Source organism: Salvia miltiorrhiza, chromosome 3, assembly GCF_028751815.1.
Source record: "Salvia miltiorrhiza cultivar Shanhuang (shh) chromosome 3, IMPLAD_Smil_shh, whole genome shotgun sequence".
Lineage (NCBI taxonomy): Eukaryota > Viridiplantae > Streptophyta > Magnoliopsida > Lamiales > Lamiaceae > Salvia > Salvia miltiorrhiza.
The window spans coordinates 15,546,769-15,565,114 of NC_080389.1; the positions used below are offsets into that span (position 1 = coordinate 15,546,769).

The 18,346-nt window shown below is 33.2% G+C and overlaps 2 protein-coding genes and 1 non-coding gene across 3 annotated transcripts; 1 reads left to right on the top strand and 2 right to left on the bottom strand.

Annotated features, from left to right (window-relative positions):
• The first annotated feature begins 711 nt into the window (after nt 1-711).
• Nucleotides 712-3,065, top strand: LOC131017826 (protein trichome birefringence-like 23). The gene is made up of 3 exons (XM_057946564.1): nt 712-1,027; nt 1,122-1,387; nt 2,133-3,065. The coding sequence occupies exons 1-3, from the start codon at nt 877-879 to the stop codon at nt 2,904-2,906; spliced, it is 1,191 nt and encodes a 396-aa protein (XP_057802547.1). The 5' UTR covers nt 712-876; the 3' UTR covers nt 2,907-3,065.
• A 9,458-nt stretch (nt 3,066-12,523) lies between these two features.
• On the bottom strand, nt 12,524-12,605 carry TRNAS-GCU (transfer RNA serine (anticodon GCU)). Its single transcript has one exon. It is a non-coding gene; the product is annotated as a tRNA-Ser (tRNA).
• A 214-nt stretch (nt 12,606-12,819) lies between these two features.
• LOC131017827 (probable GABA transporter 2) lies at nt 12,820-15,708 on the bottom strand. The gene is made up of 6 exons (XM_057946565.1): nt 15,202-15,708; nt 14,295-14,392; nt 13,970-14,156; nt 13,747-13,877; nt 13,432-13,668; nt 12,820-13,350 (listed from the first exon to the last, which is right to left on the bottom strand). Exons 1-6 carry the CDS (start codon nt 15,494-15,496, stop codon nt 12,961-12,963), a joined length of 1,338 nt encoding a protein of 445 aa, XP_057802548.1. The 5' UTR covers nt 15,497-15,708; the 3' UTR covers nt 12,820-12,960.
• Nucleotides 15,709-18,346: the final 2,638 nt, after the last annotated feature.

Sequence of the window (18,346 nt, forward strand, 5' to 3'; positions counted from 1 at the left end):
AATTTGTTTATCCATCTATTTCTAATAAAGTAAATACATGATAAAAAAAAGAAAAAAAATATAATATTATCTAACATTTTCTTATCCATCATTTTCAATTGAAAATTTTACTACCAAAGTAAACACACCCTTAGAAGAAAAGAAAAAAATCCACTATTCAATTATTGATTAGTTGAAGGGATAATTGCGTGAAAATACACAAACTTTGTCAAAAATTCATATTTGACGCGAAGTTAGGATTTTACATTTTAATACACCAACTTTCGTTGTTGTCCAAATTTGACACGACTTAATTCTTAAAAATTCAAAAAACAACCCCTCTTTGTAAATAATTATACAAAGACCCACTTATGTTATAATTTGGGACATTTAAACCAACACAAGATATTTCTTTATGATGATTTTTTTTTAAATCTTTGATCCGCGCCTAAAATGGTTTAAAAGAAAACATCATAAGGAAATATCTTGTTTTGGTTTAAATGTCCCAAATTATAACATAAGTGGGTCTTTGTATAATTATTTACAAAAAATGATTGTTTTTTGAATTTTTAAGAATTAAGTCGTGTCAAATTTGGACAACAACGAAAGTTGGTGTATAAAATGTAAAATCCTAACTTCGCATCAAATATGGATTTATGGCAAAGTTTGTGTATTTATTATTTTACAACAATCCAACATAAAACATGTTATTACAGACCATTTTCACTTCCTGTGTAATAATATGTGGCTCAATTGCATGATTAATCACATGGTACAAGTAGAACACATCAAACATGCCCTGTATAGGCTGTACCCATTTGTCTCTTTGTGAAAGTTAAAAACTATCTTAAAAGGGCTATTACATACTATGTTATTTCCAACCTATAATTCTCAAAAATGGTGTGCATTTACACTTCTGTTGCAAAGTTTGGTGCCTCAGTTATTGTATTTGTAGTTGCATTTATGCTTCTTCACCACAGATCCTCTGATTTTCACCCACTTTCAGAAATCACCTCTGTTGGCAATGGCATCCAAGAAAATGCACGAGGTTTAATCTTTTATCATTGTATGAGATTTTACTAATCTGTAGCAAGCATGATATATATGATGTTTCACTTTCAACTCACTGAAAATATTTGCAGAAATATGTGATGTTTTTGTGGGAGATTGGGTGGGTTTTGAGGGAGAGCCTCTTTACAACAAGAGCTGCAGCTTCATCAGCAGAGGCAATCAGCTGAATTGTTTGGAAAACGGGCGACCCGACCCGCATTATCTTCACTGGCGGTGGAAGCCACGCGCTTGCGACCCGCTCAAGTTTCTTGAGATGATGAGGAACAAAAGCTGGGCCTTCATTGGAGATTCCATATCAAGGAACCATATCCAATCCCTCCTTTGCATGCTCTCAACGGTAAATCTAAATCTTCATTCATTTTTGTTGTCTTTTCTTTGAATATCATCACACATTGCCATATCCCATTTTTCTCATCAATGTGTATATTGTTGATCCACATGTATTGTTATGTCTCTGATTAGTGATATACTTGATATATCAAAATAACCATTTTATATTGAAAGATACAGATAAATATAAAGATAAAATAAAAAAAATACAAGTTTTTTCTACTTAAAGTATTGTTTTGATGTGAATTAAAGGCTTCACGGACTCACGGATGTGAATTGTAGATAAAATATGGTCAATTTATGATTAAGAAGTTTCATAGTTGTGATTAGTATGTAAAATATGATCAATTCACGACTAAACAATTTTGTCGTTATGAATTATAGGTAAAAGTATAAGAAGCATTTCTTTTAGATTAAATAAGAAGCATTTTTCTATTTCTTCCGTCACATAAGAGTGTGCTCTTATTTCTATTTTGGGACGTCCCACAAGAGTGTGCATTTGCCATTTTTCGATACTATCCCACTACTAACTCCTTATTTCATATTCTTATTTTATAATAAAGTGAATCACTTTTTCAACTCTCAATACACTCCTCTAACGTTTTATTAAAACTTGTGTCACATGCACACTCTTATGGAACTTATATTTTAATTTAATAGTAATTATTACCATGGAAGGCAAATCTAGTATAAATATAAACAGAAGACGATTTGAAGCAAAGTGATCAAAATTAGATGGCTACTCTGATCAGGTGGAAGAGGCTACTCTAGTGCACCACGACAAGGGCCACAAATCCCAAAAATGGATCTTCCCTTCATACAACCTCACTGCATCAATTATTTGGTCTCCATTTCTTGCAAAAGCCATCATTCCTCAAAACATCTACGACGCTTCTCCATCTGAAGTAGATGTGCATTTGGACACACTCGATCCTAGCTGGACTCAACATTTCAAAACCTGGGATTACATGATCTTTTCAAGTGGCAAATGGTACAGTAGAAGCTCAATATACTACGACAACGACACCGTGTTGGGCTGCCATTCTTGTCCCAAGAGGAACCTCACCGACATCGGGTTCGACTCTGCCTACCGAAGAGTCATCAAGGGCGTGCTCGATTACATCGTCGCGTCCAACCACACGGGCATGGTGTTTTACCGGACTACTAGCCCGGACCACTTTGAGGGGGCCAAATGGTTTGATGGTGGAGTGTGTGAGAGGAACGAGCCCGTCAGGGAGGGCGAGTTCGGGCTGAGCTGGTTGGACAGGATTCTTCGAGATATAGAGCTTGAGGAGTTTGGAAGAGCGCGTGTTGTGGCTCGTGATAAGGGGGTGAAGCTTAGGCTTTTGGATGTGAATCCGATGTCGTTGTTGAGGCCGGACGGGCATCCGGGAGCATTTAGGGTTTCTCGGCCGGCCGGTGAGATTAAGAATGCAAAGGTTGTTAGTGATTGCTTGCATTGGTGTTTGCCCGGCCCTATTGATTCTTGGAATGATATTTTGATGGAGATGATTGTGAATGGTTGAGAGTGTAGTGTAGATGTTTCATTTTTTGGACCAAGTTTTGTATAGATTGAAAATTTTGTGGATGCGTGTTTTATTTCGTGAATCGCGTGTCAGCAGCGATGTTGTGTTGATAAAAATGAAATAGTATTATACTTGCATAAGTTGTGTAAGTTGGTGAAATTTATTATTTATGATTCATGTTTTATTTTATATAACCATAAAGAGTGTTTTTTTTTTTTAAATAGTAGAAAAATATCTTATCATTGAAATATAATATATGACTCCCTTAAACAAAAAGGAAATGCATACAACATTGATTTTTGTTATCTCAATGGACGCTGGCCTGGGAATGACTAAATTATTTCATGGATTAATTACCACTACTAAAAAATTGAGCATATTTAACACATGATAGATGACACTGTATTTTTAATTATGTTATCTATAAGCGCATTTTTGTGTATATATAACACTTTGAAAATATAGTGTCATATATGAAGTACAAAAATTGAGATACATGGCATTTTCTCATAGATACATGTCATTTCCTGAAAAAATTGGTATATATCATAAAAAAGTTGAAAAAAAAATTATAGGACAAAAGATTCAAACCATAGATCATTTTCAAGTTAAATAAGGTTGTTACCAACTAAGTCATAACCATAAGTTGTTTATAATTCAGTCTTTATTTTAAGGGTTAATTGCCGTAAAATCCATATATTTTTTTATTTTTGGGTTTTTTCCCATAACTAAAAAATTTTACTTGAAAATACATGAATTGAAAAATTGATAGGATATTTTCCCCGTCCACATTCCCCCCCCCCCCCCAAATTAAATTCGAGCTGGCAGTCGAAAAGCCAGCGTGGCTATGTCATCCGATGACTTAAACGACGTCGTTTCACCTAAACATAAAACGACGTCGTTTTACTAGTTGAAGTTCAGAAATTGGGTTGAAAAATAAGGTTTACCGCATTTTACTCTCTTTATTCACGATTTAGGGTTTTTCCTTAACAAAGCAAAATTTCAGATTTCTTGATACGTTTTCGATTGAATTAGAGCGGAATATGGATTCTTCTTGGAGTTTAAGCTCGAATTCAGGAGCTCAAGAAATTGATGAACTTTGTAAACATGGAATTCCATGTTGATTGCGTTTGTCTGCACGCCCTTGGAGGCCAGATCGACGAGTTGGTCCTGAGTCAAAGATTTGCCGATTGAGTAGGAATCGTCGAGGATTTGGTTGTTGAGGTAGAGAGAGAGTGATGGGTTTTTGGAGGTGGCGAGGTGGTAATACTTCTCTTAGTGGTCTTCCACCACGCCGCGACGGAAAGCTAGGGTTGCGGCGGCGACGAGGGTGAGAGAGATATGATGAAATCGACGACAATTGCGCGTTGGGAAGGGGTTAATTTGACGTACCAAATTAAGTTAACGGAGATTCTACCTTGGATTTGTGAATCTTCAACTAGAGAATTGTTTAGGGCAGAAATGAATTAAGAAATTAGGGTTTTCAGATTTTTAGTACTCCATCCGTCCCAGGCCAATAGACTCATTTCTTTTCAGCACGGAGATTAAGAAATTCACTTTTTGGTAGTTAAATTTGGTGTGGCCCACCAAAAAGTAACCTTTTAAGAGTATTCCATTATAAAAAGATTAAATAGTACTCCCTTATTGTTACTTAATAAAACTCTAAACATTTCTATATTAAGACTGTCCTATTGGAGTGAGACAACCTAAAATGGAAAATAAGCCTATTGGAGTGGGCCAGAGGGAGTATTAGTTAAACAAGTGGAAAATAAATATGAGGTGGTGTACATATAATATTTTAAAAATTGACACCTAGATTAAAAACCCACACATCGGATCCATGTCATCCCGGTCGAAAAATGTGGACGGCGGAAATTTCCTTTTAATTTTCCAATTCATGTATTGTCATGTAAATTTTTTTTTTGTCATAGAAAAAAATCAAAAAATGAAAAAGTATATGAATTTTTCGGCAATTAACCCTTATTTTAAATAGAGGATATGCTTAAACAAAAAAAAAAATGTTTATAATTCAGCCTTGACAAATGAATTCAAATGCGCTTACCAACCACACCATCTACATAATTGATATACTTTCCTACTATAAAATTAAAATATTTTATAGTATTAATTTAAAATAAACTTAAAAACTAAAAAAATTAGTTTGAACATAACTTAACCGCGAAACCATAGTACCATACCCTAACTTCTCCCCAACTCGCCTTCTTCCATAGCAGCGGCGGCTCCTAGATTAGCGCTAAATCTTCACCCGTCGCCGCCTTCGCCGGTGCAGCTCTCACCACCCCCGCCACCCTTGGAACCGTCACTATCGCCTTTGTTGGAAGCGCGGAAGCGACACCAAATTGCCTGTGTTGGAAGCGCGGCTGGCAGAAGGCGGCGCGACCGTCTAACTCGCTCTGCAACGACGTCATTTCCCAGTTGCCTGAGGAGGTTAATTTTTATTTTTAACTATTTTCTTTTCTGCACATTTTTGCAATCGAGTATATTCTCTAAATATCTATATACCCGTAATGCATGTCTTTCATATCTTGCTACCTTTGAAAATATAATCTAGACGAAGTGTATTCTCAAATCGATAGTTTCGTCGTGCGATCTTATTAAATAAATAGTGTTGTTATTTGCAATGGCCATTCTTTTAACTTGAACTTTGGGAATTTCAATGATAGTGGCGAAATTCGCTATCTTAATATTGAGAAAAATATATTATTACATACAATCATCAATACAAATAAGGACTGTCTATAGATAGAATAACCAAATGTTGTGAACCAATTTTCACCAAATGTTTACTTCTTGATGAATAGCAACCAAAATTCAGAAAAATAATGTTTAGTTCCTCATGTATAGCAACCAAAATTCAGAAAAAGCATGTTTAGTTCTTGATGACTAGCAACCAAAGTTCAGAAAAAGAATGTTTAGTTGTTGAAGAATAGCAACCAAAATTCAGGAACAAAAAAAAAACTTGAAGGCTCACCACTCGGCTGGACTTAGAGGGTGTTTGGCTATTTTAAAAAGCTTATAAGCTCAAACAGCTAATAAGATGTTTCAAGAGCTTATAAGGGTTTATAAGTTGTCAAAGTATTTGAATAATTAAGCTTATAAGCTAGAGAGATAATTTTTGTTAGATAGACAAAATCGAAGAGATATGAACTTGAGAGGGTATATGATGAAAATAACAAATTATGGTTGACTAATATTTATAAAATAATTGTTGCATATAAGATTATAAAAAAATAAATTTCATATAAGTTGGGGTAGATGAACTTATTTTTTGGGGAGCTTATAAGCTATTGGGGCTTATTTTTAGAGCTTATAAATGGAGCTTATAAGCTCCTAAACAACTTATAAACTATTTTAAAGAGTTTGTGACAAAATCATGATTTGCTAATTTCCTTAAAGAATGACCTCTGTTTTGGTATTTTTTTTAATTTTGGTCTGTATTTACATATTGAATTCAAAAATAATACTCCTGTGTTCAGATAGAGTATTCAAGATGTATGCACATTCTGCCATGATTTTTGCTTTTATGCATTCATTGTCTCTTGCATGTTTACATGCAAAAACACACACACACACTAAGAGTCCTGCCCCCACTGTGATAGGTTGTAGCTGAATTCTACTTTTATTATTGCCCACTTAACATAATTAATGTTGTGCAATAATCTCATCCTTTAATTATTATTTTTTTAATTTTATTTTATGTTCTTTTCGTTTGTTAGCAGTAGCACCCGAAGTTTTTGATGGAATTAGTGCTTATCGTTGTGTATAATTTGGTATTTGTATTGTTGATAATATAATGTTGATGAGATTAATATTATTCTAGTAGTGGACCTTTATTGGTTTTATAATTTTTGGTTATGTATTTAATCCTCTTTTAAGTATGTATTTACTGATCTTTACCCAGAATTAATTTTATTGTGACAGGTTTTCTCTATCTTTCTTAATCTGCTCCCACAATTATCAATAAATCTCCATACAAGTTTTCATCAGTGATCAGTGGTCTCTCAATTTAAGGTACCGAAATTGTCTTGCTTCATTGAATTATTTGTGAACTCTTTATATGATATTTATACAAGTTTTCATCAGTGATCAGTGGTCTCTCAATTTAAGGTACCAAAATTGTCCTGCTTCATTGAATTATTTATGAACTCTTGATATGATATTTATTCATGTACTAATTAGTAGTCTTAGAGAGTTTTATAGCATGGTATGTGATACTAGTTATTTCTAGGGAGTATCGTTTGACAAGTTCTTAAAATTTTAGACTATTGATAAATTTGTAGCATATTGATGTTGTGTTAGTTATTGTAGTCACCGTGCTGAGTTTCTAATTAATTTTTATGTTATTTAGACTTCATGAAACAATAACAATGAAATGCTTAGTTAATACCTACATTGATGTGTGCTCTCAAAATATGATTGTTTTCATGCATACCTACACTTACTGTCTTAATGGCCGTTTAGGTATACTGGCTATTAATTAGTGATGAAAATATGGCCCTGTGATTATATATCAACAAGACCAACACATGATGGTGATAGAGGTGATGCCAAGTGAACTGGTGATGAAAATATTGGTCGATGAAGAAGTTGTAGAATTTGGATTTGAGTATTGAAAAAGATGTTATTTTAAAATATTCTTTACGAGGTATTGCCTGTTTTGGGACTTATGTTTTATGAGTTGTTTTCGAAAGACCATGTCTCATGTCCTAAATTTTTAGTATATATTTCAAAAGATATTCTTAATTTTTATTTTTATTCGTACTCTTCAACTTTCAATGTTTTTTAAAAAATATTTAATTAATACTCCTACTTTAATTTTCGATCTTAAGAATTTTGATCATGAGACTACATCGGATAACTTCTTTATTAAAATTTTCATTCAACGGTTTAAAAAAAAAAAAAAACATTTAACAAAATTTCGTCGATCATCATTGTCCTCAATTTTTATTACAGTTTGGAGATTAATATAGGTGTATGGATGATTAACATTAATCAATACTCCAACCGAATACTAAATATGGTCTTTTTACCATTTTTATCGGTCCACAATAAGTATGGTGTTTTCATTTTACAAAATATGACTTTATACTTTTACTCATATTCACATACAATATTTACAAAAAAATCATCTCACAATTATATTTATTATTTACCTAACAATTCTACTTTGGTGGGATCCTTTCTCCATTTTATACACATTTTCCAATATTTTCTTAATACTTCCATCCACATCATACTTATCGTCGAGGACGGAGGGAGTATAAAATATCACACTATATCCAAATATTTGATGTCTTCATCCGTTCAAAGGGAAATGTGAGGGGTTATAATTTATTCCCTCATAATTTTAATGATGGTGGGGTTTAATTTTTTCTTGTTTTGTGACATTATTATTGTTTGATCGAAGAACAATCGCAGCAGCAAGAACAATCTTGTAGCAAGATTGTTGCCATGTGGCGCGCTCCTAGTGCACCATATGACAGCAATGTGTGAAGAAGCGTTATATACGTATATACTAGGATAAGGGGGTGGATCTACATGATCCACTCCCTATATATATATATATATATAAGAATCCTAGTAGAAATAATTAGAATGTCTACCTTAGACAGAGTAAAATTAAGGAAATTTGTATTCCTAATGTGACAACAAGCGGCGCGAACTCCTGTTTGCGAACAGTAAGGTTTAGAGTTTAAGTTTAAACCCCACCGCTCCTCCTCCCTCAAATCAAAAAAAAAAAAAAGAGAAAATTTGTACAACGTTTTCGATATATATATATAGGGTTAGGTTATATTGAGAAACTCAAATGTGTTGAGAAGTTGAGAAGCAATTTAATAGATGAACATGCCAATTAGTTTTTATGAACACGAGTTTGATCTGGGGTTCGATCATTAGCGGTGACGTATTTTTTAACAAATTAAATAGATTCGTATGTTCGTCAGTTGTATTTGGTATGTTCAAAGAATTTATTTATATAGTGTCTAATTACCATATTCATCAAAATGTACTAACATGTTCATCTATTACATTGCTTCTTAACTTCTCAACACATTTGAGCTTCTCAATTGAACCAATTCCTATATATATATATTCTATGTTACATAAAATTGAACTAAACATGGAATTTTTAAAACAAGGAATCAAATTACGTTTTTAAGCAATTCCCTACCATCAAAAAAGCTAAAACAGACCTCCCAGCTTCCAGAATCCAGATTAATTCAGAAATTAAATATTTAGAATCATTTTTCTTATACTTTAATCATTGTTATCTTAGTTAGTGGCAAACCATTCAACACGTTACGTATCTCTCTTTGAACATACTGCGGTTTTCTGTATAATAAAATAGTTTCAAATCTGATTTTCTCACTGCTAATTGCTTCCCACTTTAGGTCTTATCCTCCACTTGACATCTGGGTTTCTGTCCCAATCAATTCAATAATACTATCTCACTAAACAATAAATTAATTTGACGTTACAAATATTTCCACACTTATTAATGGCATATATATACATCTCCCTATCTTCGGTCAAATCAAGATCGAGTTTTATATTGAATATTTCTCTCGCATTGTGTAATTAATAATTTTGTCATATTTAGTTTAAATACACACGAGTTTTTCTTATTTAAATTCAATTCACAATATAAAATCTTTTCCAAATCTTTTATTTCTTTGCTTCAAAGAAAGAAAAAAAGAAAGAAAACAACAATTAATACAACACAAATTCTCCTGTGCATCCGGGTACACGGTGCACCCGGGTATACAATGTCATTTTAATATAGTGTTAGTGTCATTTCGCGATAGTGTTATTTATATAACAAAATAGTATTATTTATAAAACAAAATAGTGCTAGTGTCATTTTAAGATAGTGTTAGTGTTAGTGTCATTTTGTACTCGGGTGCACAGTGTACCAAATGCATAGGAGACCACCTCTTAATACCTCTTAATACAAAGAATAGACCAACGAACAAAAAAAAAAAAAAAAATAGACCAGACGGAAGAGGTTTTCTTTCTTGACACTTTTAAAAAAGATATAATCATTATAGTGTAATTAATTGCTATGAATCCATAACCCATCATCGCTTCATCAACCATAAATGCAGTTTATCAAATGAAAGCCAAGAATACATGCAAGTATGCAACTTGACACTTGATATAGTAACTTTATTTATTCATTTGGGGTTATTATTAAAAAGTAAATTTGACTTCGTGTTGCTTTTTTAGCTCGAATTTATAAGTATTATAAATATAATATATGTTTATTTCTATTATACAATTTATAATTTAAGTCAAGATTTTAATTAATTAAAACACTTATTGATGCTAGAAGGCGATTTGGCAAATTTTTTTAAAAAAATTGCTCCATATTAGATATTGAAACTAAGACCATGAGCATTGAATTAACTTCCGGCGTCGACATATCAATTCTATAACGAAGAATTCTGATAACGAGCTACAAGGTCAAAAAGTAAATTCTGAAACGTTGCTAAGATCGTTGACCAGAATTCTGATTCGAGCTATAAATTAAAAAATGAGCTATAAATTATTTAAATTATTTAAATAACGAGCTATAAATTATTTATATTTAAATTATAGCTCGTTATTATTTAAATAGCTCGCTATTATTTAAATAATAATTTATAGCTCGTTATAATAGCTATTATTTAAATAATAATAGCTCGTTATAATAGCTATAATAATTTCTAGCTCGTTATTATTTAAATAAGAATTTATAGCTCGTTATATAAATTATTTAAAATAACGAGCTCGTTATTATTTAAAATAACGGGCTATAAAATAATTTATATTATTTATATTTAATTATTTAAAATAACGAGCTATAAATTTTGAAATTTGCTATAAATTAAATTCTGAAACGTTGATAAGACTGTTGACCAGAATTCTAATTCGAGCTATAATTAAATAACGAAGATAAATATATTTTATATTTATAAATTTATGATAAAAAGTGAATATAAGGTCAAAATTCTATTTATTTTTTTTATAATAATCCTATAATTCTTTTTTTTTTTTTTTTCTTGTAAAAAGTCTTATGGATTATAAGTCGTTTCTTACCTCTTTCCGCGTCTATATACAATCATATATATATATGTAGATTATAGTTATTGAGGTTGGAATGAAGAAAAATCCATCAACACAAATCCCCCAACCCCAATCATCTTTCTATCCAATCGAGAAAAATGGAGAAAGAAAATGCGAGGGAGAAGAAAAAGTCAACAGAATCGAGCAATAATCGTGTGATCTGGGATTGCGGCAGCTCGCTCTACGACTCGTTCGAGTTGAAATCACTGCAAAAAGAGCTCGATTCCGCCCTAGTCTCCAGAACTCTTTCAATGCCCCATTTATCCGACCGCCGCCGCCCTCCCCCCCCCGCCGGTGAACAGGAAGCAGACGTCGAGGATTTCCCGCTCTTTTCACAAGCTGATCCGAGCAATTTTCAGGCCAAAAAGCGCCAAAGATTCGGGTTATGATGAGCAACCGGGAAAAGGATTTTATGTGGTTTATGATAGATCAGCCCCTAAGATGGCAGAAATTCCGGAATTCGATGAGCTGTCGCCTGAATTGAGGCCTCTTGTGAGAAGATCAGCTTCAGCAAGGTTCACTTCTCTGGGAATTACTTGCTCTTGATGTTGTGTAGAATTACTCTCTCTCTCTCTCTCTCTCTCTCTCTCTCTCGATAGATGTTCGATCGTCAACATCAACGGTTTTGTTATTTTTTTGCTTTGAATATTTTTATTTTTATTTTTATTTTTGTTTTTTGGCAAAAACTACAAAAGGTTGATGAAGTGGAGATTGGTCAGAGGTATGTAGGAATATGCTTGTCCATATTATGTCATCAGAATATTTTCTTTGATTTTGTGCATTTTTACCTAATAAGATTGTTTCAATTCCAAAATCCCAACGAAGTTACATGCTTCCATTCTCATTGGGATTCTTACATCATGTTTTATTTTATTCTTTCCAATACGTGTGCTTTCTTTTCTTTTTTTCTTTTTTAAACTAAACATGCCAACATGAAAATTTGAAGAATATGTTATCATATATATGGGAACTATACGTTATCATATTTTTTCCTTTTTCTTTGGCTAGTTTGAATAATAATATAAACTTGAAAAATAAGAAAATTTCTACTCAATTATTTTTTTTTGAATTTATCCATTACTAATATAGCATACTTAATTGAATATTTTAGGTTTAAAAGCAAATGAGCAACTCATTAATAAAAAACTGAAAAAAAATCATTAACACGACAAGAAAGCATCAAAATATCAAAGTCCTATGATAGTAAAATTATGTCGACCGAGGAATATTTAATACTCTCTCCGTCCACGAGATCGTTTTCACATTTATCATTTTAATTCGTTCACAATATTATTTTTATTTTTATTTTTTACAGTAGAATCCATGTAATATTTTATTTTCCTCCACATCAGTACACACTATTATAAACTATTATTCATTTTCTAAAAATTCGTTGTCCACAATGTGAAAATGATATCATATGAAATGATATCGTGGATGGAGAAAGGAGTAAAACAAATGTTATTCCCTCAAATAAAAAAAAGGTTGAATTTCGTCGCCTGAGAGATTCGAACTCTCGCGGGGAAACCCCATGTACTTAGCAGGCACACGCCTTAACCACTCGGCCAAAGCGACTGTTGTTCATAAACTTTTGTAGTATGAATTATCAACATTAAATCCCACGATTAACATTTGGCCAACTTTATGCCATACACGTGAAAAAATTGAAATTCTTTGTCATACTTCCTCAGTTTCGGAAGAGTCCCCACACTTTTTTTCAGCCACGAGTTATGCAAATGTTAGTTGAGTATGTTGTTAAGATATTTAGATTAAAAAATAAGGGATAATGTCCAAAAAACAAAAAAATTCCACACTTTTATGGAACCGGTAGAGTATATATATGCCTCAAGTTATTTTGTCAATATATCATTTTATGTGGAAGTCAAAAAAGATACTACTAAGTTACTTCTTCTTCTTCTTCTTCATGAAGTCAATCAACCACATCACTGCTAAAAAGCTTGAACTCTGCAGCATCTCCAACCAGCTTCCTCACAGAAGAGAAGGCACCCATAATCCCCACACATGTGAACACAACCATGATAGAGTTGTTGATCCAATACGCGGCCGATGATCTCGTTGGCTTGTAACTCCTGTTGTATAGGAGCATCGGGAGCACGAAATCCAGAGGGATGAATCCAACGGCTCCAACCACCCCATTTATGTCTCCGAAGAAAGGCAGCATAGCCGCAAAGAATCCACACACCATCACATATAGTGACCTCAGAATTATCCTCGGTATCAAGTTTCTCTTAGAGAACATTCCCTTGCTCACATCAGCCGATTTCTTCTCCATGATCTCGTATGCCACTTGGGAATACACCTGACACTCAAGATTGTTTCGCATCAACTTCATATATAGTAAAGTGTTGATGGGTAAAAATAAGGCTATTTTGAGATTTACCAAGCCGATGGCAAAGAGTTGAAGGAGCACGAACACAATGGCGAGGCCTAGAACCCAAACCGGTGCCAGAGAAGGCCCCTCGTCCGGCATGAGGCTTTTGAGGATGTTGGAGTTAGATTTGTTGCCAAATACCCAGTATCCAGAGACTGCAGCAGAGTAGAAAGTTAGGAAGATTACTATGTAACACATGATTAGGCCTTTCAGCATCTTTCCGGTTGCTGGTGGAGCCAATGTCGCCTGCAATTTGTTGAAGACAAACAGTTCATCATCATTTTCACACCTCTAAGCTTGATTGAATATAAGATCATTCATTGCCTGTATTTCTGGTAGTATGCCATTCCCATAGATGGCAGCCATTATCGATATGGAAGTGAAGGCGCTGAAGATTCTTGACGACTCTGAAGACTCTAAAGAGTAGTCCCTCTGTGGTGCCCTCTTGGAGGCAGCTGCCAATACAAGAGAGATTCTTCTTCTTCTTTATATAGATTCAGTGCAAGAGTTGTCACAATAAGAAGTTCATATATGTAGAGATAGTTACCTGCATTGATGCAAGCTCCAACAACAAGAAAAGTGTAGCCTATGCTGAGAAGCAGCGAGACGAGGTTAATGTGCCTGAGGGAATGGAAGCTGGGGAATTGGGAGAGAAGTATCATAACTAGTGTCACCATTGCTATGAAGTGGTATAGTTTGAGAGATCCATGGGGAGAGAGGTTCGAGTACATGATCTGTTCTGCCCACAAACAATGGAAAGAAGAAACGAAACCAATCAAGTTTCCATGACCTGAATTACTTATAGGTTCAATGCAAGAGTTCTCATAATCAAAAACAAAAAAAAAAAAAAATTTGAAGCACGAGAATCATACCTGGAGGCATTCCCCTGCAAGCAGAATAGCTCCGATACTGATGCCGGTGTTAACTGCTGTCTGAATGAATACCACAAAATAGAACATCCATCCTGAACCTATATAACAACAGCCCAAACCCACAAACTCAACTTATAATCAACAACGACACTCCGCTAAGTGAAGCTCGTCGTTCTCTTTGGTTGCAAATTTATCTTAAGAAAATGAGAGAGAGAAAAAGATTGAGAAAGTTTTATATTTTAGTGATTCCCACTGTTTTTGTTCTATGTTCTCTAGCTAGGCTGGAAAAAAAAAGTTTATCTCATTTTTTCTCCCACATCTTAAATGGGAATATATTATCGCATCAATACCCAATAATAATATTATCATAAATTTGAGGGAGAAAAGACTGCTTGGAAAATTTCTTCAAACTATCAGAAGAAAATAATCCACCCTATTGAACATGTCTTCATCTATTTCTATCAAAGTCAAAATAGTCATCTTAAATTCTTGTATCGTTGATCCATTTTAGGTGTGTATGAAAAAAAAAAAACAAAAGCTTGAGTTTCAAAGTCATAAAATCTTGTCATGTATAGCAATCTACTCCTTTTTTTTTTGTCACTCTGAATTCTCCGACAGTCCAATAATTCAAATTAAAACCGGAATCATTCATTGTACGGCCAAACATATACAACCTAGCAAATATTATTCACAACAATAATTTCATATACGATTTCGTTGTTTTTTCAACAACGAATGCACCCCAATAATTTAGATGGATTCGATTGCAAGTTCAATAAAAGAGTATCCTTCTTTATAGCAATCTTAATAATTCGGATTTTTAGAAACAGAGCATTTTTTTTTAATACGAGAAACAGAGCATTAATGACAGGAAAGGAAAAAAAAAAAGCATTAATGAGTGAATTACCTAAGACGTCGGCAGCGAGTTCCCGGAAGCGAATGTGGCGGCGGCCGGCCTTCTCGCAGTGGTCGAGCACGAGGGACATGAGGTAGTAGGAGTAGAAGGTGACAGCCCCCATGGAGGTGAGGCAAAGGAAGCCGAGGGCCCACCCCAGCCCCCGGAAGGCGTAGGGCAGCGTCAGTATGGTGGGCCCCACGATCGCCGTGGTGAGATGAAACCCCGCGTGCCACCACTTCCCTTTCGATTGCAGCACGAACGCCGCTCCGGCGTCGCCCTCGCGGCTCATTTCCTCCGCCATCATAGCCGCCTGCTAACAAGTGTTGTTTTTGGGAGATGAAGAAAGCAAGGAGAAAACATGGGATGAAATTGATGCGTGTGGGAGATGGAGAGGTGTGTGCGCATGAAGCTTTAGTCACATCATCTCATACATGCTGTGTATATTATTGGGTTAGTTTGTTGTTTGCAAGAATATATAGTGCGTGGAAATGGAAAACCAGAGAGAGATTATTTTGTGTTTTGACTATTGGCGATGATCATCATCCTAATTGTTTAATGTTTTTTTAAGGGTGAAGTCGCGTTGATTCCACGACATCACACTAAAATACTATAATTCTACTTTGGTTCCATCGATTAATTTAAGGCGATTACGAATTTGTGATGTTCTATTTTGATCTCTAATTAATTTATGTTTTCAGAGGATTTCCTCGAATATTGATTGACTAATCTAAAAATACTCTTCTTTTCTTCTTCACTTCATCCGAGCATATTTCGATAAATTTGTGTTGAGGCACTCTCCCGTGCAATTGGTTTTCAGAATGACACTACTTCAAATAGTATTATTCTAGAAATCGATTGCACATGAGTATTTGTGATTTGTGTTTTGATTAATTAATTTTTATTGCAATGCTTTTATTTCAGAAAATAGAAATTTTAGAAGTTCCAAACTTTTAGTTTTTACTAGCAGAGTTTACGTGCGTTGCACGTATTATCTCTTATTTAACATTATGTGAATAATCAGATTTTTTTTAAATATTATGTTTAGGTTGCTACCTAAATTATAGGATTGTGTGTGACATTAGTTAGGAATAAGTCAATTTGTAATTTGTAAAACTATGCATGACATTGGTGGGAAAAAAGACAATTATTGATAATTATGATAGTGTAAGGGGTATTAAATATTGAGGGTTGACTTAATAGATAAAAGTACCATAAGCTAGTCCAATTTTTATCGAAATATATTGAAATTTTGAGATAACTCAAGGCCCTTGATAATATTTTAAGTTTATAATTGACACTAAGGGGTTGGAGACATATATAATCTATAATAATATATTAAAAAGGCAATTTAATTTGAAATCAATTTAAAAATTGAGTGGTAATTTTGTAGTTATAATAAAGTTGATGGTTTATTTGTAAACTATATTTTCTCTTTTTATTTTTATTTTTATTTTCTTTAACTTCTTATTTTTTGTTTTATTTCTTTTCAAAATTGTTAAATTCGATTAATTATAAAATATTATGCATATCAAATTAAAGATCGTGATAAGAGCTTTAATTTGATATATTTTATGTGATTGATTTAAAATGTAAAAATTATACTATTTGTTTAAATATTAAAATTTTCTCTCTCCTCTCTCATCTTTATCAAATAAATCTATTTTATAATACTTTAATATTTATTTTTTAACTTACTTTTTTTTACTTTTCATAATATCAAATTTTATAATTGTGAATTTTTCTTTATTTTTTTAAATATTAAATTCAAATATATTCAGTTAAAATTAATTTTTATTATATTTATAAGTATAATAATTGAATTAGTATTAATTTCATATAAACATAAAATTTTAAAAATATTTCTCGGGCATTGCACGAGGTGCAAATGCTAGCGCTAATAATGAGGATAAAAATTCTCAATTATCAAAAGTAAACACCTCTTAAAATATCTATTATGCTTATTGTTTACATAATTTTTTAAGGTAAACTAATATTGGTTCATTATATTGTGACTTCATTAAACATATTCAAGAAAAATATGACAAAAAATGCACATTTTATATGTAGTTAGATTTTGCTTGGTTTTATGAGACGTGGTTATATGTTATATAGGAAGAGAGTTCGCTATATGTTATTCATAGTCCAAATTGAAGAGGGTAATTAGGAAAGTCCTCTTATTATTTTGTGTTAATACCTCTATATAATCATTTTGCTTAATAAAAAGATAATAGTAGCCACAAAAAGATAATAGTAGTCACAAGCAGTGTCCAAATGATACATTTCACACCATTAACACTTGATTAAGGGTTGTGGTAGGGGTTTGATTTGTTTTTACAAATATAACTTTGTGAAAGTTAATTTCATATTTTTAAAAGAGCTAATAGTTGAAAAATATGCAACTTTCACCGAATTTGTATATTACACATAGGGATGGCAGTGGATCTTGGACCCGGTCCAGATCCGTGGATCCAGATCCGTTTTTACGGATCTGAATCTCAATTTTTTGGACCCGACAGATCTGGATCTGGATCTCAATTTTGAAAACGGATCTGGATCTGGATCTTGAAATTTTAGATCCGGATCCGGCCCAGATCCGACCCGTGGATCCGTTTTATTTTATATATATATATTTTTTATATTCTATATTTAGTTTACTAATAATATAATTAAATTAAAAATAATAAATAAATTATATTCAAAAGAATAAAAACTAAAAGTAATTAGATAAAAGTATTTTGTGTTATATTTTTCATGATGGAAATTAGATGTTGTTGATTTTGTAAATTTTTTTTAATTTAATTTAAAAATAGCAGATCCATGGATCTGGACCCGTGGACCCGTAGATCTGACGGATCTGGATCTGGATCCAAAATTTTCAGATCCACGGATCTGGATCTAGTATATGAAAACGGATCTGGATCTGGTATTGGCCAGACCCGGTCCAGATCTGGCCCGTTGCCATCCCTAATTACACATGACCTTCAAAAATAGCCCCAGAATACACCACCTTTTAATTTTATCGCAAATTGCACCCGCGTTGACTACCACCTTGATCGATGGTGACGTGGCTTTCGGATTTTGTTGACGTGGACGATTTTCCGATATAGTAAAACGACGTCATTTTGTCAAGCTCTTTTAAATTAAAAAGAAAAAA